The sequence below is a fragment of the Macrobrachium nipponense genome, chromosome 31, assembly GCF_015104395.2.
Source record: "Macrobrachium nipponense isolate FS-2020 chromosome 31, ASM1510439v2, whole genome shotgun sequence".
Lineage (NCBI taxonomy): Eukaryota > Metazoa > Arthropoda > Malacostraca > Decapoda > Palaemonidae > Macrobrachium > Macrobrachium nipponense.
Window position 1 is genome coordinate 26,935,822 of NC_061093.1, and position 18,104 is coordinate 26,953,925.

The 18,104-nt window shown below is 36.2% G+C and overlaps 1 protein-coding gene across 1 annotated transcript in view; it reads left to right on the top strand.

Annotated features, from left to right (window-relative positions):
• The window catches only part of LOC135206710 (tyrosine-protein phosphatase non-receptor type 9-like), a 224,650-nt gene that overhangs the window by 55,716 nt on the left and 150,830 nt on the right, over positions 1-18,104 (top strand). The window contains exon 3 of the mRNA XM_064238160.1: positions 17,742-17,794. Coding sequence (XP_064094230.1) covers positions 17,742-17,794 — 53 coding nt within the window. The remainder of the gene's footprint in view (positions 1-17,741; positions 17,795-18,104) is intronic.

The window sequence follows — 18,104 nt, forward strand, 5'->3', positions numbered from 1 at the left end:
TAAGTAAACAGTTGGATCCTAGCCACTTAAAATATCTAATCCTTCCGTCCATATATATATATATATATATATATATATATATATATATATATATATATATATATAGATATATAAGAAGTCTTATCTCTTTGACGATAGACTGTTTTTGTGTTCTCCTTACGACTGTCATTCGTAAGTATTTCTGGTTCCTCCCATCTCCTTGGATATCTTAGTAGAGTGGTTCTTCTTAACTAAAGGAGATGATTCAAACAGATAAGTTGAACAAAGATAACAACTTTATTCTGTAACTCCATACTAGAGATGCAGCTCGGTCGGAAGACCGATATGTTTGATGGTTGGCGTGGAACTGCCATTCTAAAGCATCGCGTCGATAGCGGAACATTAGCTATCTCAGCAATTCATATAAAAAACATACGTAGTCCGCCGGCTCGGAAGTTACAAGTTTCCGGCGTAGGTTAACAGGTCAACCGCTTCCCATGGAAGTTGTTGTGCAAAGTTATCATAAACATAAAATGTTGACAAAGCTCTGAGCTAGATCAGGCTACTGCAGACAGCGCATAGCGTAATCTAGGTCTGCTTTGTTTGGTCACGTAGAACCCTCCTTATGCCATGACCTCAGGTCATGGGTTTATATTTACAGATCTTGTAAACTTAATAAATGTATCTATTACATTAGGCTCGGACTGCTACCTATTCAAGCCTTGAATAACAAAAAAAATTACTTTAAACATTGTTCATAGGAGCGTGCTCGTAACATACGTCTAGGTATAACATAATAAGTGATTAAATGCATAAAAAGGTTCTGTTACATACCCTTTGTTGACATATTCATAAACAAAGATAAATGCATGGAAAATATAGATCCATGTTTGGTAATAATAATGATTAGGTACCCAAAAACAATAAAAAGGTAAAAATCAAAAGATTAACATGTATACATGATTAATATGATAACAGGTAACCTGATTAAGAATAATGGTTACTAATAATGATTATAGCATGATCATGGATAATTGTTAAAGAGTACTTGACACTCTTTGTGATAGATAAATATAATTGTACAATGGTATAATAGTATAACTATGGAAATCTGCAGAAAAGCAATATATAGGGCTGATATATTTTATTTAGGTGCCCGAAAAATACCTTTAGGAATATATTGTATAATATTGGGCTATAATGCTTTATTAGGCGCCCTGGAGATACCTTAACTGTTCAAATGCAAAGGCGTGAGTCTTTCTTGTCCTACATTTTTGCCAGCATACGGACCGCTTTTCACACACAACACAATTCCAGACAGTTCCCTAGGCACGAACTGAAGTGGCCAGGTTCAGGCGGCCCTAAACGCAAACGACTCGAGTTTAACGGGTACATCATCTAGACGGGCCAATACGTTCCCTTGGAGATCCTTCTGTTTACGCCTCAGCCTACGCCAAGCAAAGATGTTGACGGCGATAACCAATATGGCCGTCACGCTGAACACGGCTAGCAGAATGTAGTAGCGAAGATTTTCTCCACCTGCATAAGTCGGTGATGCGTGGGTCATCTCAGCCAGTTGCGTCAAACGATGAGCCACTCGCGCGTTGTATGGGAGAGGTAGTGACGGGATGATTGTGGAAGCCCACGTGTAGTTTGCGAAATACGCCTTCTCACGTATTATCGTGTTGACCCCTCTGACGGTGTAGTTTGTAGATGTCCCCGTACAACCATCGGCTGCTACGAAGATAGGGGCATGGGCGTTGGTACCGTCCGGACACACTACGTCGAATCCGGCTTTATCATAACGGATCCAGGAACCATTATTCATCCTGTAATTGAATTTATTACCGTAAAAGGGATAAAGTTTCCCCAGACAACCTTCGCTTGTATGAGAGAGAGAGCCGTTTAGCACTATGCCTAACTCACATGAATCCGTTGATATAGGATAGAATTCAAAAGAGTCAGCTGTACAAATTTTATTATTCATGGCTTCTGAACAGTGAGTGAGTTTATCTAAGTCGTTAATGACTGTAAATGATTTCTTATCAGAAGAAATCAGTACATGCCCCGTTAAATTGGATATTATGGGATTGAGTTATTCGTCATGAAAGTAGGAAACGGTGCTATTTTGTATGATTGCCAAGCATCGGAAGAATCAAAAGGAATTGTGATCATAATTCTATAATTTTCACGCTGACTGATATTTTAGGCTATAATAGAACTCTACTTTATGGGCGTCTAATAAAGGAATATAACCTAGCTTCTCCCGTCCGTTTTCCAAAGTTAACGTCAGATCTTTAATAGGCATGAGGTGAGGAGATAACACACGGCCGAATCAAAAAAATCTGTGCAGGTTCCCGTAGATTTGCAACAAATTCATGCAATTATTAGTCAAGACGAGTTGCGACCAACCTTACATGCAGTAAATTTGGACCATAAGTCATTCACTTTGTTCTTTGATTCTGGTAGTCCACGTAATATCATGGATTTAAGGACTCATCGTTTACTCTTTTCAAATTTCCCTATAGAAAAGTCCGGAATAAGGCTCTCAGGCATAGGGAATAATGAATTAAATGTTGTGGGCGTAACTCATGTACAGTACAAGGTCGGTAAGCGCACGTTTGCTGATACCTTTGTCGTTGTACAAAACATTAATATGTATCCTGCAGTAATTATCGGATACCCGTCTATGGGCACTCAAAATATTATCTTAGCACCTGCAAAACATGGCGTGTATATCAAAGGGAAATTCTATAGGTCTTCTAATACCCTAAAATCAGTTTTAGATAATAAAGAGACAGACAGAGTTGTCACTTACATTACGGAACCAATCACCTGTCTCATGAACCAAGAAATAATACAGGCAACCCAACAGAACTCTCGCTCACCCGTAATATCAGCTTGCACGCAAACTCTCGAGCCTAACGTAACTTCAAATATATTAGTGCGTGTAAAGAGAACCTTGCCAGGATCTGAAACATTAATCCTTTCCGAAACTGAAAACACACGGATTATCCGTCACACAAGCCATTTATACAGTCGGCTCACAACAACAATGTAACATCGAAGTCTGTAATCATTTGAATACCACTTTAGTAATCACAAAAATCAACATATCTTGGATGCCGAAGTCTATAAACATCGCATTCTTACCGTAGCTGAGATAAATCACGCTCAATCAGTTGCGGATGAAACCCTTTTGCAATCTATAAAGAACAAAATCGATAAGGACATTCAAGAAGAAGAAATTCAGCAGAAATTCTTGAATCTTTTAACTAAATATCATGATGTTTTTTCCACTACGGATGGAACCTTAGGAAAAACGGATGTCATCGAGCATCAAATAAGGCTCAAGGACAAACAGAAAGTAATTTATGTACCTTCGTACCGACTTCCTATGAAATTTCAGAATGAGATAACAGAGGAAGTAGGTAAAATGTTAAAAGAAGGAGTCATTAGGAAATCAAACAGCCCTTATAATTTTCCGTTAATAGTAGTACCGAAAAAAGATCGAACTTGGCGGATATGCGTAGATTTTCGTCGTTTAAATGAAGAAACAATCCCTGACAGATTCCCAGTACCATGTACCGATGATATCCTATCCTTACTAGGTCAGAATAAATATTTCACAAGCCTAGACTTACTAAAAGGATTTCATCAGATTCCGTTGGAACAAGAGAGTATCCCACCGCTGCCACCACATTGTAAGTCTTATCTCTTGACGATAGACTTTTTTTGTGTTCTCCTTACGACTGTCATTCGTAAGTATTTCTGGTTCCTCCCATCTCCTTGGATATCTTAGTAGAGTGGTTCTTCTTAACTAAAGGAGATGATTCAAACAGATAAGTTGAACAAAGATAACAACTTTATTCTGTAACTCCATACTAGGAGATGCAGCTCGGTCGGAAGACCGATATGTTTGATGGTTGGCGTGGAACTGCCATTCTAAAGCATCGCGTCGATAGCGGAACATTAGCTATCTCAGCAATTCATATAAAAAACATACGTAGTCCGCCGGCTCGGAAGTTACAAGTTTCCGGCGTAGGTTAACAGGTCAACCGCTTCCCATGGAAGTTGTTGTGCAAAGTTATCATAAACATAAAATGTTGACAAAGCTCTGAGCTAGATCAGGCTACTGCAGACAGCGCATAGCGTAATCTAGGTCTGCTTTGGTCACGTAGAACCCTCCTTATGCCATGACCTCAGGTCATGGGTTTATATTTACAGATCTTGTAAACTTAATAAATGTATCTATTACATATATATATACAGTACCAGTCATAATACTTTGCATGGTAGGGAAGATGGAAGAAGAAAAATAGTACAACAAACTAAAAATATTCAGGAAAAATCAATTATTAAAGCAACCATCATAAAATTTGGAATGAATAATCACCAACTCCTGCCCTAGTACTTGATAGGCATGCCACAACGTTTACAGACTTTCTGGAGTGACCTGGGCATTGAATCTGAAAACCGCTGCAGGAGGGACTTGTCCAGATCATCCCAAGCGCGTTTCAAACTTTGCACTGCAAAACGTGTCCACATTCAGTAACTTTCTTTTTATGATTGCTTAATGGTTGAAATGGCTGGGGAATTCCCTGGCTAGTCGTGGATATATTCAATTCCACAATCTCTAAGTCACAAAGTATTCTGTTTGGCGGTATGATCCCCAGTGCACGAATCTTAATCCAATGCCATTGAAATGAACAAAAATGCGACTGAGTGAAATTGACTAATTGGGAACTTAACTAGAGCTAATGGCTCACTCCAGTAAGTGTAACTCTGTGTAAGAGCTCTTCAGTAACCTGTTGGATATTGTGACAGTTGGATGTCGAATTCTTTTTTCGTGCTCTGCCATAGCTGTTGCTAACATTATTTTGTGTGGTTGAGTGAGTGAGATTGTGTTAACAATGTCTAAAACCGATACATTGATTCCTATTGAGATATCATGTGAGAGTGATACAACTTTACGAGGAAGGCCTTAAAACTGGTGTAATTAGCCAAAAAATTGGCATGAAACAACGGACTTTCCAGAACATTCTGAGAACTTTTCGTGAATCGGGAGGGAAGGAACTACCCAAGGCTAGGACCGGCACTGGGAGGACCCCTATTATTAGTAAGAGGGGGTTAAGAGTTCTTGCCAGGAACATTGAGGCCTCAATGTTCCTAGCGAGAACTCTTAACCCCCTCTTACTAATAATAGGGGTCCTCCCAGTGCTGGTCCTAGCCTTAGGTAGTTCCTTCCCTCCCGATTCACGAAAAGTTTTCAGAATGTTCTGGACAGTCCGTTGTTTCACTCCAATTTTTTGGCTAATTACACCAGTTTTAAGGCCTTCCTCATAAAGTTGTATCACTCTCACACGATATCTCAATGGAAGTATACGATTTCGACATTGTTAACACAACCACATTCACTCAACCACACAAAATAATGTTAGCAACGGCTATGGCAGAGCACGAGAAAAGAATTCGACATCCAACTGTCACAACATCCAACAGGTTACTGAAGAGCTCTTACACATAGTTACACTTACTGTGAGTGAGCCATTAGCTCTAGTTAAGTTCCCAATTAGTCAATTTCACTCAGCCAAATTTTTGTTCATTTCAATGGCTGATTTTCAATGACATTGGATTAAGATTCGTGCACTGGGGATCATACCGCCAAACAGAATACTTTGTGGCTTAGAGATTGTGGAATTGAATATATCCACGACTAGCCAGGGAATTCCCCAGCCATTTCAACCATTAAGCAATCATAAAAAGAAAGTTACTGAATGTGGACACGTTTTGCAGCGCAAAGTTTGAAACGCACCTGGGACAATCTGGAAGAGTCCCTCCTGCAGTGGTTTTCAGATTCAATGCCCAGGACACTCCAGAAAGTCCATAAACGTTGTGGCATGCCTATCAAGTACTAGGGCAGGAGTTGGTGATTATTCATTTCAAATTTTATGATGGTTGCTTTAATAATTGATTTTCCCTGAATATTTTTAGTTTGTTGTACTATTTTTCTTCTTCCATCTTCCCTACCACGCAAAGTATTATGACTGGTACTGTATATATATTAATATATATATATATATATATATAATATATATATATATATATATAATATATATATATATATAATATATATATATATATATATATATAATATATATATATATATACATCATACATATACTACATCATACATATACATATATATACATATATATACACTATAGTTTCTGTGTTCGCATTTTTTTTTTACTTGTCAAGAAAATTATCTGTAAATATTACAGTGACAATGCAAGCATGATTTGCGTTGTTTTTCATTTCATCATTTTTCCCCTCAATAGTCTGTATATATATATATATATATATATATATATATATATATATATATATATATATATATTATATATATATCGAGCTACAATGTCCTTTAATATCTAATTCGCTCTACCTCGGAATTAATATATTTTCATATATGCTTAACCAAAGGGGAATTTTTTTCTCGATAATAGACTTGCCTGGACCAGGGCGCGAACCCATGGAGCCTTTCAAATCCAGAAACGTCAGTGAAGCTTTTACCTACTACACCACCGCGGTGTAGTAGGTAAAAGCTTCACTGACGTTCCTGGATTTGAAAGGCTCCATGGGTTCGCGCCCTGGTCCAGGCAAGTCTATTATCGAGAAAAATTTCCCCTTTGGTTAAGCATATATGAAAATATATTAATTCCGAGGTAGAGCGAATTAGATATTAAAGGACATTGTAGCTCGATATATGTATATGAATCACGGAAATGTGATATGACTTATGTGTATATATATTATATATATATATATATTATATATATATATATATATATATATATATATATATATATATATTATATATATATATATATATATATAGTATATCCTTTATAACCATGCAGTGTTCAGTGCTATCCTAAGTTTTGCCCCAAAAGATTCTCGTGTTTCATCCAAACACCGAAAGACGAGTAGAGCCATTGCCTCTTCCCAGGAGTGTTGATAAATAGCGAATGGAGCTGCCATGTCTAATCGACTTTTCCTTCAGTTCCCGAGAGCCGTGCTGTAATTTCAGTTCTTCATAGCGACTTTGTATTTTCAGATCTTGTGAGTTGTTTTGCGCTTTGAGTTCCTAAGAGCGGTTTTATTTTTTCCCTTCCTAAGAGCGGTTTTATTTTTTCCCTTCCTAAGAGCGGTTTTATTTTTTCCCTTCCTAAGAGCGGTTTTATTTTTTCCCTTCCTAAGAGTGGTTTTATTTTTTCCCTTCCTAAGGCCGGTTTTTTTCCTTTTTCCCTTCCAGCGGTTTTATTTTTTCCCTCTACCGAGCGGTTTTATTTTTTCCCTTCCTAAGAGGGGTGTTTTATTTTTTTCCTTCCTAAGAGCGTTTTTATTTTTTTCCCTTCCTAATGAGCGTTTTTTTTTTCCCTTCCCTAAGAGCGTTTATTTTTCCCTTCTAAAGGGTTTGATTTTTCCCTTCCTAAGAGCGGTTTTATTTTTTCCCTTCCTAAGAGCGGTTTTATTTTTTCCCTTCCTACGAGCGGTTTTATTTTTTCCCTTCCTAAGAGCGGTTTTATTTTTTCCCTTCCTACGAGCGGTTTTATTTTTTCCCTTCCTAAGAGCGGTTTTATTTTTTCCCTTCCTAAGAGCGGTTTTTATTTTCCTTCCTAGGAGCGTTTTAATTATTTTTCCCTTCCTACTAGCGGTTTTATTGTTTCCCTTCCTAAGGGCGGTTTTTATTTTTTTCCCTTCCTAAGAGGCGGTTTTTATTTTTTCCCTTCCTATAGCGTTTTTATTTTTCCCTTCCTAAGAGCGGTTTTATTTTTTCCCTTCCTAAGAGCGGTTTTATTTTTTCCCTTCCTAAGAGCGGTTTTATTTTTTCCCTTCCTAAGAGCGGTTTTATTTTTTCCCTTCCTAAGAGCGGTTTTATTTTTTCCCTTCCTAAGAGCGGTTTTATTTTTTCCCTTCTAGGAGGTGGTTTTAATTTTTTCTTTTTCTTCTAAGAGTGGTTTTATTTTTTCCCTTCCTAAGAGCGGTTTTATTTTTTCCCTTCCTAAGAGTGGTTTTGCATTTTCAGTTATTAGGAGCGGCTTTTTATTTTCTCTTTCCAAGAAGGGTTCTGAATTTGCAATTCTTGGGGCAATTTTTTTTTTTAATTTTCTATTCCCAAGATTGGTTTTGTATTGTCAGTTCTTATGAAAGAACGGATTTTCTTCAATATTCCCCTTTGTGGTTTTGCCCTTTCAGTTCATAGAGCGTTTGTTATTTGTTTTCACTTCGTTAGAGTTTATTTTTTATCAATATATTCAGTGACTACCGGCTGTTATCAGAGATGAAAATTTTTATAGATTTTTTATGAAATATATTTTATTATCTTTTTTATTTTTATTATTTCTCATGGAAGATACACACTGAAATGTATGTTAACGGACATTCCCGACACTAAAAAAAAAAGGTTGAATTTGCGTAAGTTAGATGGTTGAAAAAAAAGGAGGTACCTACCATACATGAAAAGAAGGCGGCCAAAGCTCTCCAGTTCCACCTATTGGTTTAATTTTCTCGCAGCTACTTCTTTTCAAAAGGAAGAGAAAGTTCAACGCCCCCACCCAGGACCCCCACCCATCCCCTCAGACGAGATATTCACATTTCCTGGCATTACAGGAATTCATAGTTACAGGAGATAAGGGGAACGTGTTCCTCCCCCCTCTCTCTCTCTTTCTGTCTCTCATGGTTATAGATTAGAAATTTGAACGTACCCTTTGTCTCTGTGGTAATAAGACATCTAATTCATCTATTTATCTCAGTGGTGCAGGGGGTAGAAGCCTTGGGGGTGGGGGTGGGGGGGGGGTTAGGGGAAGGCTCTGTATGCAGCATATCGGCATTGTGTCACATCCGGTGTACTCCTGTGTGTTTCGTATGTACGTAATGTGTGTGATGTTTGTCCATTTGTAAATGCTGACGATGATGAGGAGCTCTTTGTCATAATCTGTTCACCATGACAGTTGAGTGAACGTTCTGCTGTGGTCGGGTGGACTTCTCGCGCTATTTTTTTTTTTTTTTTTTTGCAACCGGTTGCAAGCGATTTTATTTCAGGACCTGTTTCGCTGCCTTTTCATTTTTTTGTTTTGTTATTTATTTGTTTATTTTTTGTTGATCTCGCCTGCCATTTCGTGTGCGTCCTTCAAGTGGGCAAGAGAGTATCCCTGTGAACTGTGCGATAGAGATTAAATGTACTGGACATTTGTCATAAACATCAGCTTTTGAAACACTGTTCCGCTTGACATTTGCAAACGTGGGAATGATGCACAGCCAAAACTTTTTGTCCTGCGGTGTGAGAGGTGTTGAGGGAGACTGTGAAATTCAAGATACTGTGGAATACCTGTTAATGAAATTATATAAGCCCTTGGAGTGATGTTATACATGAGTATTATGACAGGGATCGAGCCAGTCTTCGTAACATGCCAAAACCTTGAATTCCGTTTTTTTTTTTTTTTTTTTCGGGGTTGATATAAATGAAGATTTTTTTTTTTTTTTTTTTTTAAGTTTTCGTGATTTATTTTATTGGTGTTTTGTGGACCGCAGTAGTTAGGAAGGATTGAATTACACTTACGATGAATATGGACGCTGGTATTTGATTGTCCCTTGATAGGTTGTATTAATTTTTCTGTTGTTGTAACACCAAACTGAGAAATTGACAATATTTTCTCGTTTTCAACTTATTTGATACTTATACCGGTGGGTACACTGGGAATATCCACCAGGTTGCTATTTCGCTTTTTTTTGTTTTTGTTTTTGTTTTTGTTTTGGGGGGTTGGTTGGTTAGAGGGGGGGGGGGGGGCGGAATGTAAAGCCGTTGGGGCGGAAGATCAATTATATTCGATTCAGTGATTGGCTCGTTATATGTACAGTGTCAATTGAAAATTTCTGTAGCATTGATTCTCGGTTGCCTGTGATATTTAAGTGGTGACAGATCTCATTCTGTGTTTGAATGCTTGATACAGTGTAATTTCTTCTATGGTCAATGGTCAATAACATAAGCTGTCATTATAGTTGTTTGCTAATTGTTGTTGCTCGTAATATGCTTTCCTTGCAGTTTTTGGTAACAGATTGTATGGGACATTTGATAGCGAGTAAAATAGAACGTTGAAATTTATACAGATTGTGGTGATGGGTACATATTGCATTGGTAGTCTGTAATTAGCGAAAATAGTAATTGCTGTTATTTAGCATTCTCCACATTATTATGCAGCTGCAATTGCGTTTCCAGTTGCCCCAGTCCTCTTATCAATAGTGTATTCAAAGTATATTAAATTTCCTTCTCTGAATGTTAGTTTTGAAAATTGCTTTGTAAAAGCGACTAAATTACATTCTCTCTCTCTCTCTCTCTCTCTCTCTCTCTCTCTCTCTCTCTCTCTGTCTCTCCTCTCTCTCTCTCTCTCTCTCTCTATATATATATATATATATATTATATTATATAATCATATATATATATATATATATATATGATTTACTTGAAACTAGTAAAATGACAAAAAGGGTCACAATACTGCGGTAATTACCATTGAATCTTTATTTATGATAAACTCCAATTATTGTTTCGTAATAATTGCGCTGGCCTCTCTGGCGCTGAGAATTCTAGCTCCAATTAAACCGAACATGAAAGCAAGCAAACCGTAATAAGTGCTTGCAACTTTACGCCTTACTTAACAAAGTATTTCGTGCTTTTATGGCCTGGAGTTATGATAGATTAGTTGCAGTAGCAGGCAGAAGCATTTGCGTGTTTAATTAATCCCATTAGTCTTGCCCAATTTTTTTAAAACATAACGGCTGTTCTAACTAGAACATTAATTAAGGAGAGAACCTTCCAAGTTTTCTCATACACTGGTCATTTTCCTCCCTATTTCGTATGATGATGAACTTTATTATTCTTTTATTATTATTTTTTTTTACATCTTTTCATGAGAATTGTTTTGGTTCCAAGATGATTACAATTGTATTCATTTTCAATGCATTTACTTGTCATAATAATATAATGCAAGGTCCAGATTATAATAAATTTATTTTCAAGGTATTTTCTTATGTAATTAATTTTGTTAGATTATTGTGAATTTACTTTGAATGGAGTTAATTGTCATATAATTAATATTTTTTTTAGAATTTTTAAATTTTATTTTCTGTATTTTCTTGCCTTACAATTTTTTTTATTATGATTTGCTTCCAATGGATTGCATTGTCATATAATTAATTTTCTAAAGATTCTTATGATTTAATTATCAATGGATTTCTTACATAATTCAATTTTGTCAAGGTTATGATTTTACTTTCTGTGGATTAACTTTTCATATGATCCATGTTTTTTTCCTTAGATTATAATGATTTTATTGTCAGTGGATTTACTTGTCATATAATTTTTTTTATATTCTGATTTATTTTCAATGAATATACTTGCCATATACTCCATTTTTTCAGATTATGGTTTATTTTATATGGATTTACTTGTCATATAATTTATATTTTCATTTTTTTACATTATCATGATTTATTTTCAATGGATTTACTTGTCATTTAATTGATTCTTTAGATTATTATGATTTTGTTGTCAGTGGATTCACTTATCATATGATTTTTTTATGGGAGATTGTTGATTTTATTTTCAATGGTTTTGGTAGTTATATAGTTAATTTTTTTTAGAGTATTACGATTTTATGTCAGTGAATTTACTTATCATTTAATTATTTGTTCTTAAAGATTATTGATTTTATTATTTTCAATGGCTTTGGTAGTAATGTAGTTGAATTTTTTTTTTTAGAAAATTATGATTTTATTTAGAATATTATGAATTTACTTATCGTAATTTATTTATTAAAGATGATTATGATTAATATGATGTTAATTTTCCGTGTATTTGCTTGCCATATTATAGTATTTTTTCATAGTATTTACTAGTTTGTGCCTCCGCATGCGAAAACATCACGTAAAACCCCCTTTAAACACTGCTCCCCAAATCGGTGCCCTCAAAGCCTTGACCTTCAGAAAAGAGGAGAAAAGGAAAGGGTAACAATAGATGGGGGAAGACCGGAGGAGGAGGAGGAGGAGGAGGAGGAGAGAGTGAGGAAAGGGTAACAATAGATGGGGGAAGACCGGAGGAGGGGGAGGAGGAGAGAGGGAGTAGGGAGAGGAGGAGGAGGAGGAGAGCGTTGATTATCTGACCCAGCTTACCGAAAGGGCATTTACAAATGGGGATCCCAAACTGATATTAAATTAGGTCTTAAGTATCTGGGCCCTAAGGTCAAAGGGGGAAAGGTTTTGGGGTTCAACCATCTACGGTGTCATTTGCAAGTGCCTCGCTTTGTGGGGTAAAGGATTGTATTTTTGTTAATAATTATTATTAATAATAAATGTGAGTTTAGTTGTCTTGAATTGCTTCTCATTCATTTTTAGGTTCACTAAAAGGTTGTCACCAAAATTGCCGAATTGGTGTAATAATTATATTTTTGTTATTATAAGTTCAAATTTTAAACGAGTATTGAAGCGCCCTATAACTTATATACTATTTTCAATATATGTTTGTACTGTTGATCATATACTGTATTTATTAAATTAATTTTTCTATTTTCTAACGAATAAGGCATCGTTTATCAAAACTTTTGCGAACGCAGTGACTTAAAAGATCCGCCCTAAATATTCAAAAGACTTTCGGCGAAATTTTCTGCCAGGATTAGTCTCCATTTTGTGGCTTTCATTCTGCTTCTTTATTGTCTTCTGAGCTCTCTGGTTGCTCTCTCTTCCGGACTCATCAGTATAAACCGAGCCACCTTGTTCTCTGTTATATTGCTCTTACTTTCATCTTCCTTGCAGTGAAAGCCTCCTGCTTACTACGTCTCCTTTTCCTTCACTTTCGGTTTCAACCGCGCAGCCTTTTGATAGAGCTTAAAGAGTTTATATTTCTATATTTTCCTTTTTAATAATGTGGTATTGTTAGTATATATATATATATATATATATATATATATATATATATATATATATATATATATATATATACATACATACATATACATACATACATACAATGCATGGATAAAATAAAATTTTTTACTTCCTTGCATATTCTAACAATTATAGGTTTTTATTTGAACATTGTCACAAAATTAAATATAAAACTCTAGTAATAGATACACACATGTATGTATTACTAGTTTTATATTTAATTTTGCAACAATGTTCAAAATATAAGCATATAATTGATAAATATGCATGGAAGTAAAAAATGACTTCGTCTTGAATGATAAAAAATGTTATGTATTTATCTGTTCCATCAGCGGCGTGGTTGGTATGGTATTAGCGTCCCACCTCGGTGGTCGCGGGGTCGATTCCCGGCCATTGCATTGAGGAGTGAGAGATGTGTATTTCTGGTGATAGAAGTTCACACTCGACGTGGCTCGGAAGTCACGTAAAGCCGTTGGTCCCGTTGCTGAATAACCGGTTCCATGCAACGTAAAAGCACCATACAAACAAACAAACAAACATATGTTGGGAAGTTCATTGTTCATCACAGATCCTGGAGCACCTTCTGCCAGTTCCAGACCAGCTTGACCAACTGGCCAGTGCTGATTATGGCGTCTTTCTTTAATTGATCTTTATGTTGTCAGCATTTTGGGGACGCTAGCCATGTGGCACTGGATATCACTGCCTGGTTTAAAGAAATATGAGTGGTATGCATTAACAATTGCTATCGCTTGTGAATATGGTCACAGCACTCAAAGGAAGACTACGATTAGAGCCGGGTTGATGGAAAGGAAATCCCAGAGGTTGACTTAAGAGCTGAACCTGATAGTCAGGACCCTAGTACTAGAGTCCTAGAGTCTTTTGTATCTAAAATCATAAAGGTGCAATGATGAGTGCCTCACCCTGATTTCGGGGCCTGGGTAGTGTGGTCCGCATAATCACATCAAGGCGATGCGGTAGATTTGTTGACTCAATTTTCATCTGCAGTCAGTTTGTTTCTTTCATTTCCGTTGGCCTAGTAATAGAAAAAGAGGGTTACATTAACTCCTACTTAAGTTGTGGGTTGGGTAATATGAAAGTTTCCAGTATAGGGAACTTCGGTACTTGGATGAGTGTGTACAAAAGCATACCGCCCGGTCAGGTAGTTATAGAAAGGAGGGAAATCATTTGAGCTGCATGTCGAATTTTTAGAGGATTCATGTACCTTCCAAGATCAACGACTCCAGCTGTAGAAGTATTGGCAGTGCATTAAATAAATGCCAGTATATGCAATCAGAGACGAAATGGGTGGATATCTCATAGTAGATTGGCGAGGATGAAACTTCGGCCACACGAAGACCTTGTCGTTTATGAATCGAAAAGGAGACCGTTTTTGTCGTGAAACTAGGTGCTTTCGTGGTTTACAGACAGTCCTACAGTTTATCGGAAATTTCGGTCTTTAAATAACAACAAGGTGAAGGCAATTATATACCTTAAATAGCAGGAATTGTACAAAATCAGTTTCTAGGCTGATTACAGGAACAACCAACTAGTTCAGTGAGTGTGCTGAGCCCCTCTCTCTCTCTCTCTCTCTCTCTCTCTCTCTCTCTCTCTCTCTCTCTCTCTCTCTTTCAGAATAAATGGTCCTTTGATATTGACGTAAGGACTGATTAGTTGAAATACTTTATTGGAAATTCTAGCCAGTACAGTCATTTCCTTCGCACGGGTAAACATTGGGGCGACTGAGTACGTGATTCAGTCTTGCAAAAAATTATATGATTTGCTTGTTGTGTAATACTATTTGCCGTGGGTGGAATTTTATGTTGTTTCGGAATTATTTTTTTAGAACTTGATAGAATTGTCCGTGAATCCTTTTGGGGGAGAGGCTTTGCATCTATAGATTATTAACTGCCATAGATATAGCAAGCGCTGTTGGTACGAAGAAATGTTAAAACTGAGAAAGGTTTATATCTCGGATGTTGAAACCGCCCGAATTCAACGGCTTTGAAATACTGAGGTCAAGAATATATTATGGTAAAATAAGTAAAATCAATGAAATATTAAGTTTTTTTTTTTTTTTTTTTAAGGAACCTTATTAACGTTTATGGGGAAGTGGAAAGGATCATGGTTATTTTTATTCTTTTGGGGGAGAGACTTTGTGTCTAGATTATTAACTGCTCGAACTCGTTCAACAGGTACTGGCACATAACAGATGTTACTGGTGAGAAGAATTTTAAAACTAAGAAAGGTTCACATCTCTGATGTTGAAAACATAATAGGAAATATAATAGGAAAAATATACGTCGTTGCAAACAAAATTAATAAAAAAAAATTAAGATTAGGTTTTTATGAACCTAATGAACGTTGATCGGTTTTCGAGGACTTGATGAACATTTAAGGTTAAATAGAAAGAATCATGGTTAAAAAATCGCTGCGTTAACGAGCGGAATTTGCCCCGATACTCAAATACAGAGTTTCTTCTTCTTCTTCGGCTGGTTCAAGGCGTGACACAGGCACCATGGTACTGAAGAGAGAAGATAAGATGAGACAGGTAAATAACGAAGGATATCACAAATACATTGAGGTTTTCACTTACTTATCATGTATATTGACATTTCATTTGTACCGTAACGCTCGCTCACACCTGCCATTTATGCTTGTTTGTTGTTGAGTGCTTGTGTCTGTTTCTCTCGTGTTACGTACTCCTGCTCAAAATAGTAAGAGTGTACTCTGTGCATAGGAATGGATTGCTTGTTTGCGTGCTGCAATTCTGCATTTATGTGTGGGGAGATAAATAGCCCTGAAAATTGAAAGTTCTAGTTTGCTTTCTAAATGTTTGAGGGTTATTTTCTTAACAAATGTTTAAAACTAATCTGCTGAATGCTTTCCGCTCTCTTCCTGTTGGTTCTTTGTATTTTCCCCTTTCCCTCGTGCTGGAATTGTTTTCCCATTTTATGTACTGTAAATTGTGTCTGTTTTTCTCGTGTTACGTACTAATCCTTTGCTTTCTCGTTAGTCCTTCCTTTTTTACCCTTAGTGTTATAAAAATGTATTTTCTCTAATGTGTTAAATGTTAAGAATAAAGTTTTAAGCGTGAAGGGCTTCTATCATATTGCCATATAAACTGTCACCTGTCAGATAATAATAGGAAATGTTCCGATAGGAGCAAAGCTAGTTACAGCATATGTTAGTCAAAGTTAAATAATTTTAAGCCCATCATCTTGGTTGCTGTGTAAAGTATAAACATTTTAAGAACATTAATTATCTTCACAGCTTCTAGAAAATAGGAATTACTTTTTTTCGCTCTCTCCAAGCAAAGCAAGTTTTTTCTTGTGTGAATTGAAAGCATTTATCTCTCTGTAAGCCATGACATTTGATCAGAGTCGTCATAGTACCTGTAGATGTTTGAATGCCCCAGTATTCTTGGTGCTGATGTATTTTCTTTTATTATATTTTAGTTTGAGTCAGTTGAGATTTACACGGATTTGATGGTTTGGATAATGTTTCTGTGATATTGTGTAGTTTTGCTTTTGGTCACCTGTGAAATTGTTACGCAGAACACTCCTGTTAAAGTCCACTGACAGGTTCGTCCCGGGATTATTGACGTTGCTCTTATTTTTATGATCGCGTTGAAAAATTAACATTTGTCGAAGATTAAAATTATGTCTGTCTACGTTTTATAGATTAAAATGACTTTCTTGTTAAGTAATTTATTGTAGGGAAATTAGAGGTTTTTCTGTTGTGTACCTCATTTCATTTGCAGCTTTAAGGAAATTTAAACTAGTGATGACTAAAGCGATTTATAAAAGTTTTATTCTTTGTTTCTCTCACAGTTCGTAACTTGATGGTCGAATATTCTTTTTTGGTATTAGGTCGAAATGAAAATCAAATGTTCTGGAGCGCCTCAGCGGCGTGGTTGGTATGGTATTAGCGTCCCACCTCGGTGGTCGCGGGTTCGATTCTCGGCGATTCCATTGAGGAGTGAGAGATGTGTATTTCTGGTGATAGAAGTTCACTCTCGACGTGGTTCGGAAGTCACGTAAAGCCGTTGGTCCCGTTGCTGAATAACCACTGGTCCCATGCAACGTAAAAGCACCATACAAACAAAAAACAAACAAACAAATGTTCTGACTATTTTATTCAGCGCTGTATTATTTTGTCATTGGGATTATTTGGCACTTTACTGCAATGCTCAATTGATGCATTCTCCTGTCACTCATACTCTAATTTTGTTGACGGTTGCTCTTCTTTATTGTATTCGTTCGTGACCTGCTGTATTTCCCTTTGTATTCTGTTATCGCATATGGTCTTATTGTTTTTGGGTTTTTTCTAATATTTTCATATCGCTGAAATAAGGTTGAAGAGTGTTTATCCCATTGCTGTATTCCTTTGTCGAATAATGTATTAAGGTTTTCCATTTCTTGTACTTGTTACGGTTCTTTGTCGTGTTTAGTACTTGTTTAAAGTCTGTATAATTCTTCCTTTTTTTTTTTGGTTTGTACGTGCTATGTGCAGCTGACGTGTATTTATGTCTTTAGAAAGACTGAGGGTGAATGTTGCTATAGTAATTGTCATATTTCCAAGAAGCAGTGATGTGCAAGATGGAATAGAAAATTCAAATCCCCTTTTATCATCATCACTATTCGCAAAATTTGTAGTTTTTATATCTCATTTATTCCCAAGTGTTACCCTTTCTCATTCTCTCTCCCATTACATATTGATATACTTGACTAATTGGTTGTGTCCCTTCTCTTCCACAGGTGAGTGTACGATGATAACCGCAGTAGAGATATTAAGGACTGACTTGGTTAACGTAAGTGTTTCTTCTCGTTTTTAGTATCTCTCTCTCTCTCTCTCTCTCTCTCTCTCATCATCTCTCTCTCTCTCTCTCTCTCTCTCTATATATATATATATATATTATATATATATAGATATATATATATATATAAGAATATATATATATATATTATATATACTCTTAACTTCTCGAATAATTCGCATTATGGTTATTACAATTAAATATGTATCTGTAAAAAGTGACCAATAGATTCTACACACACACACACACACACACACACATATATATATGTAGATATATATGTGTGTGTATATTTATAGTATAT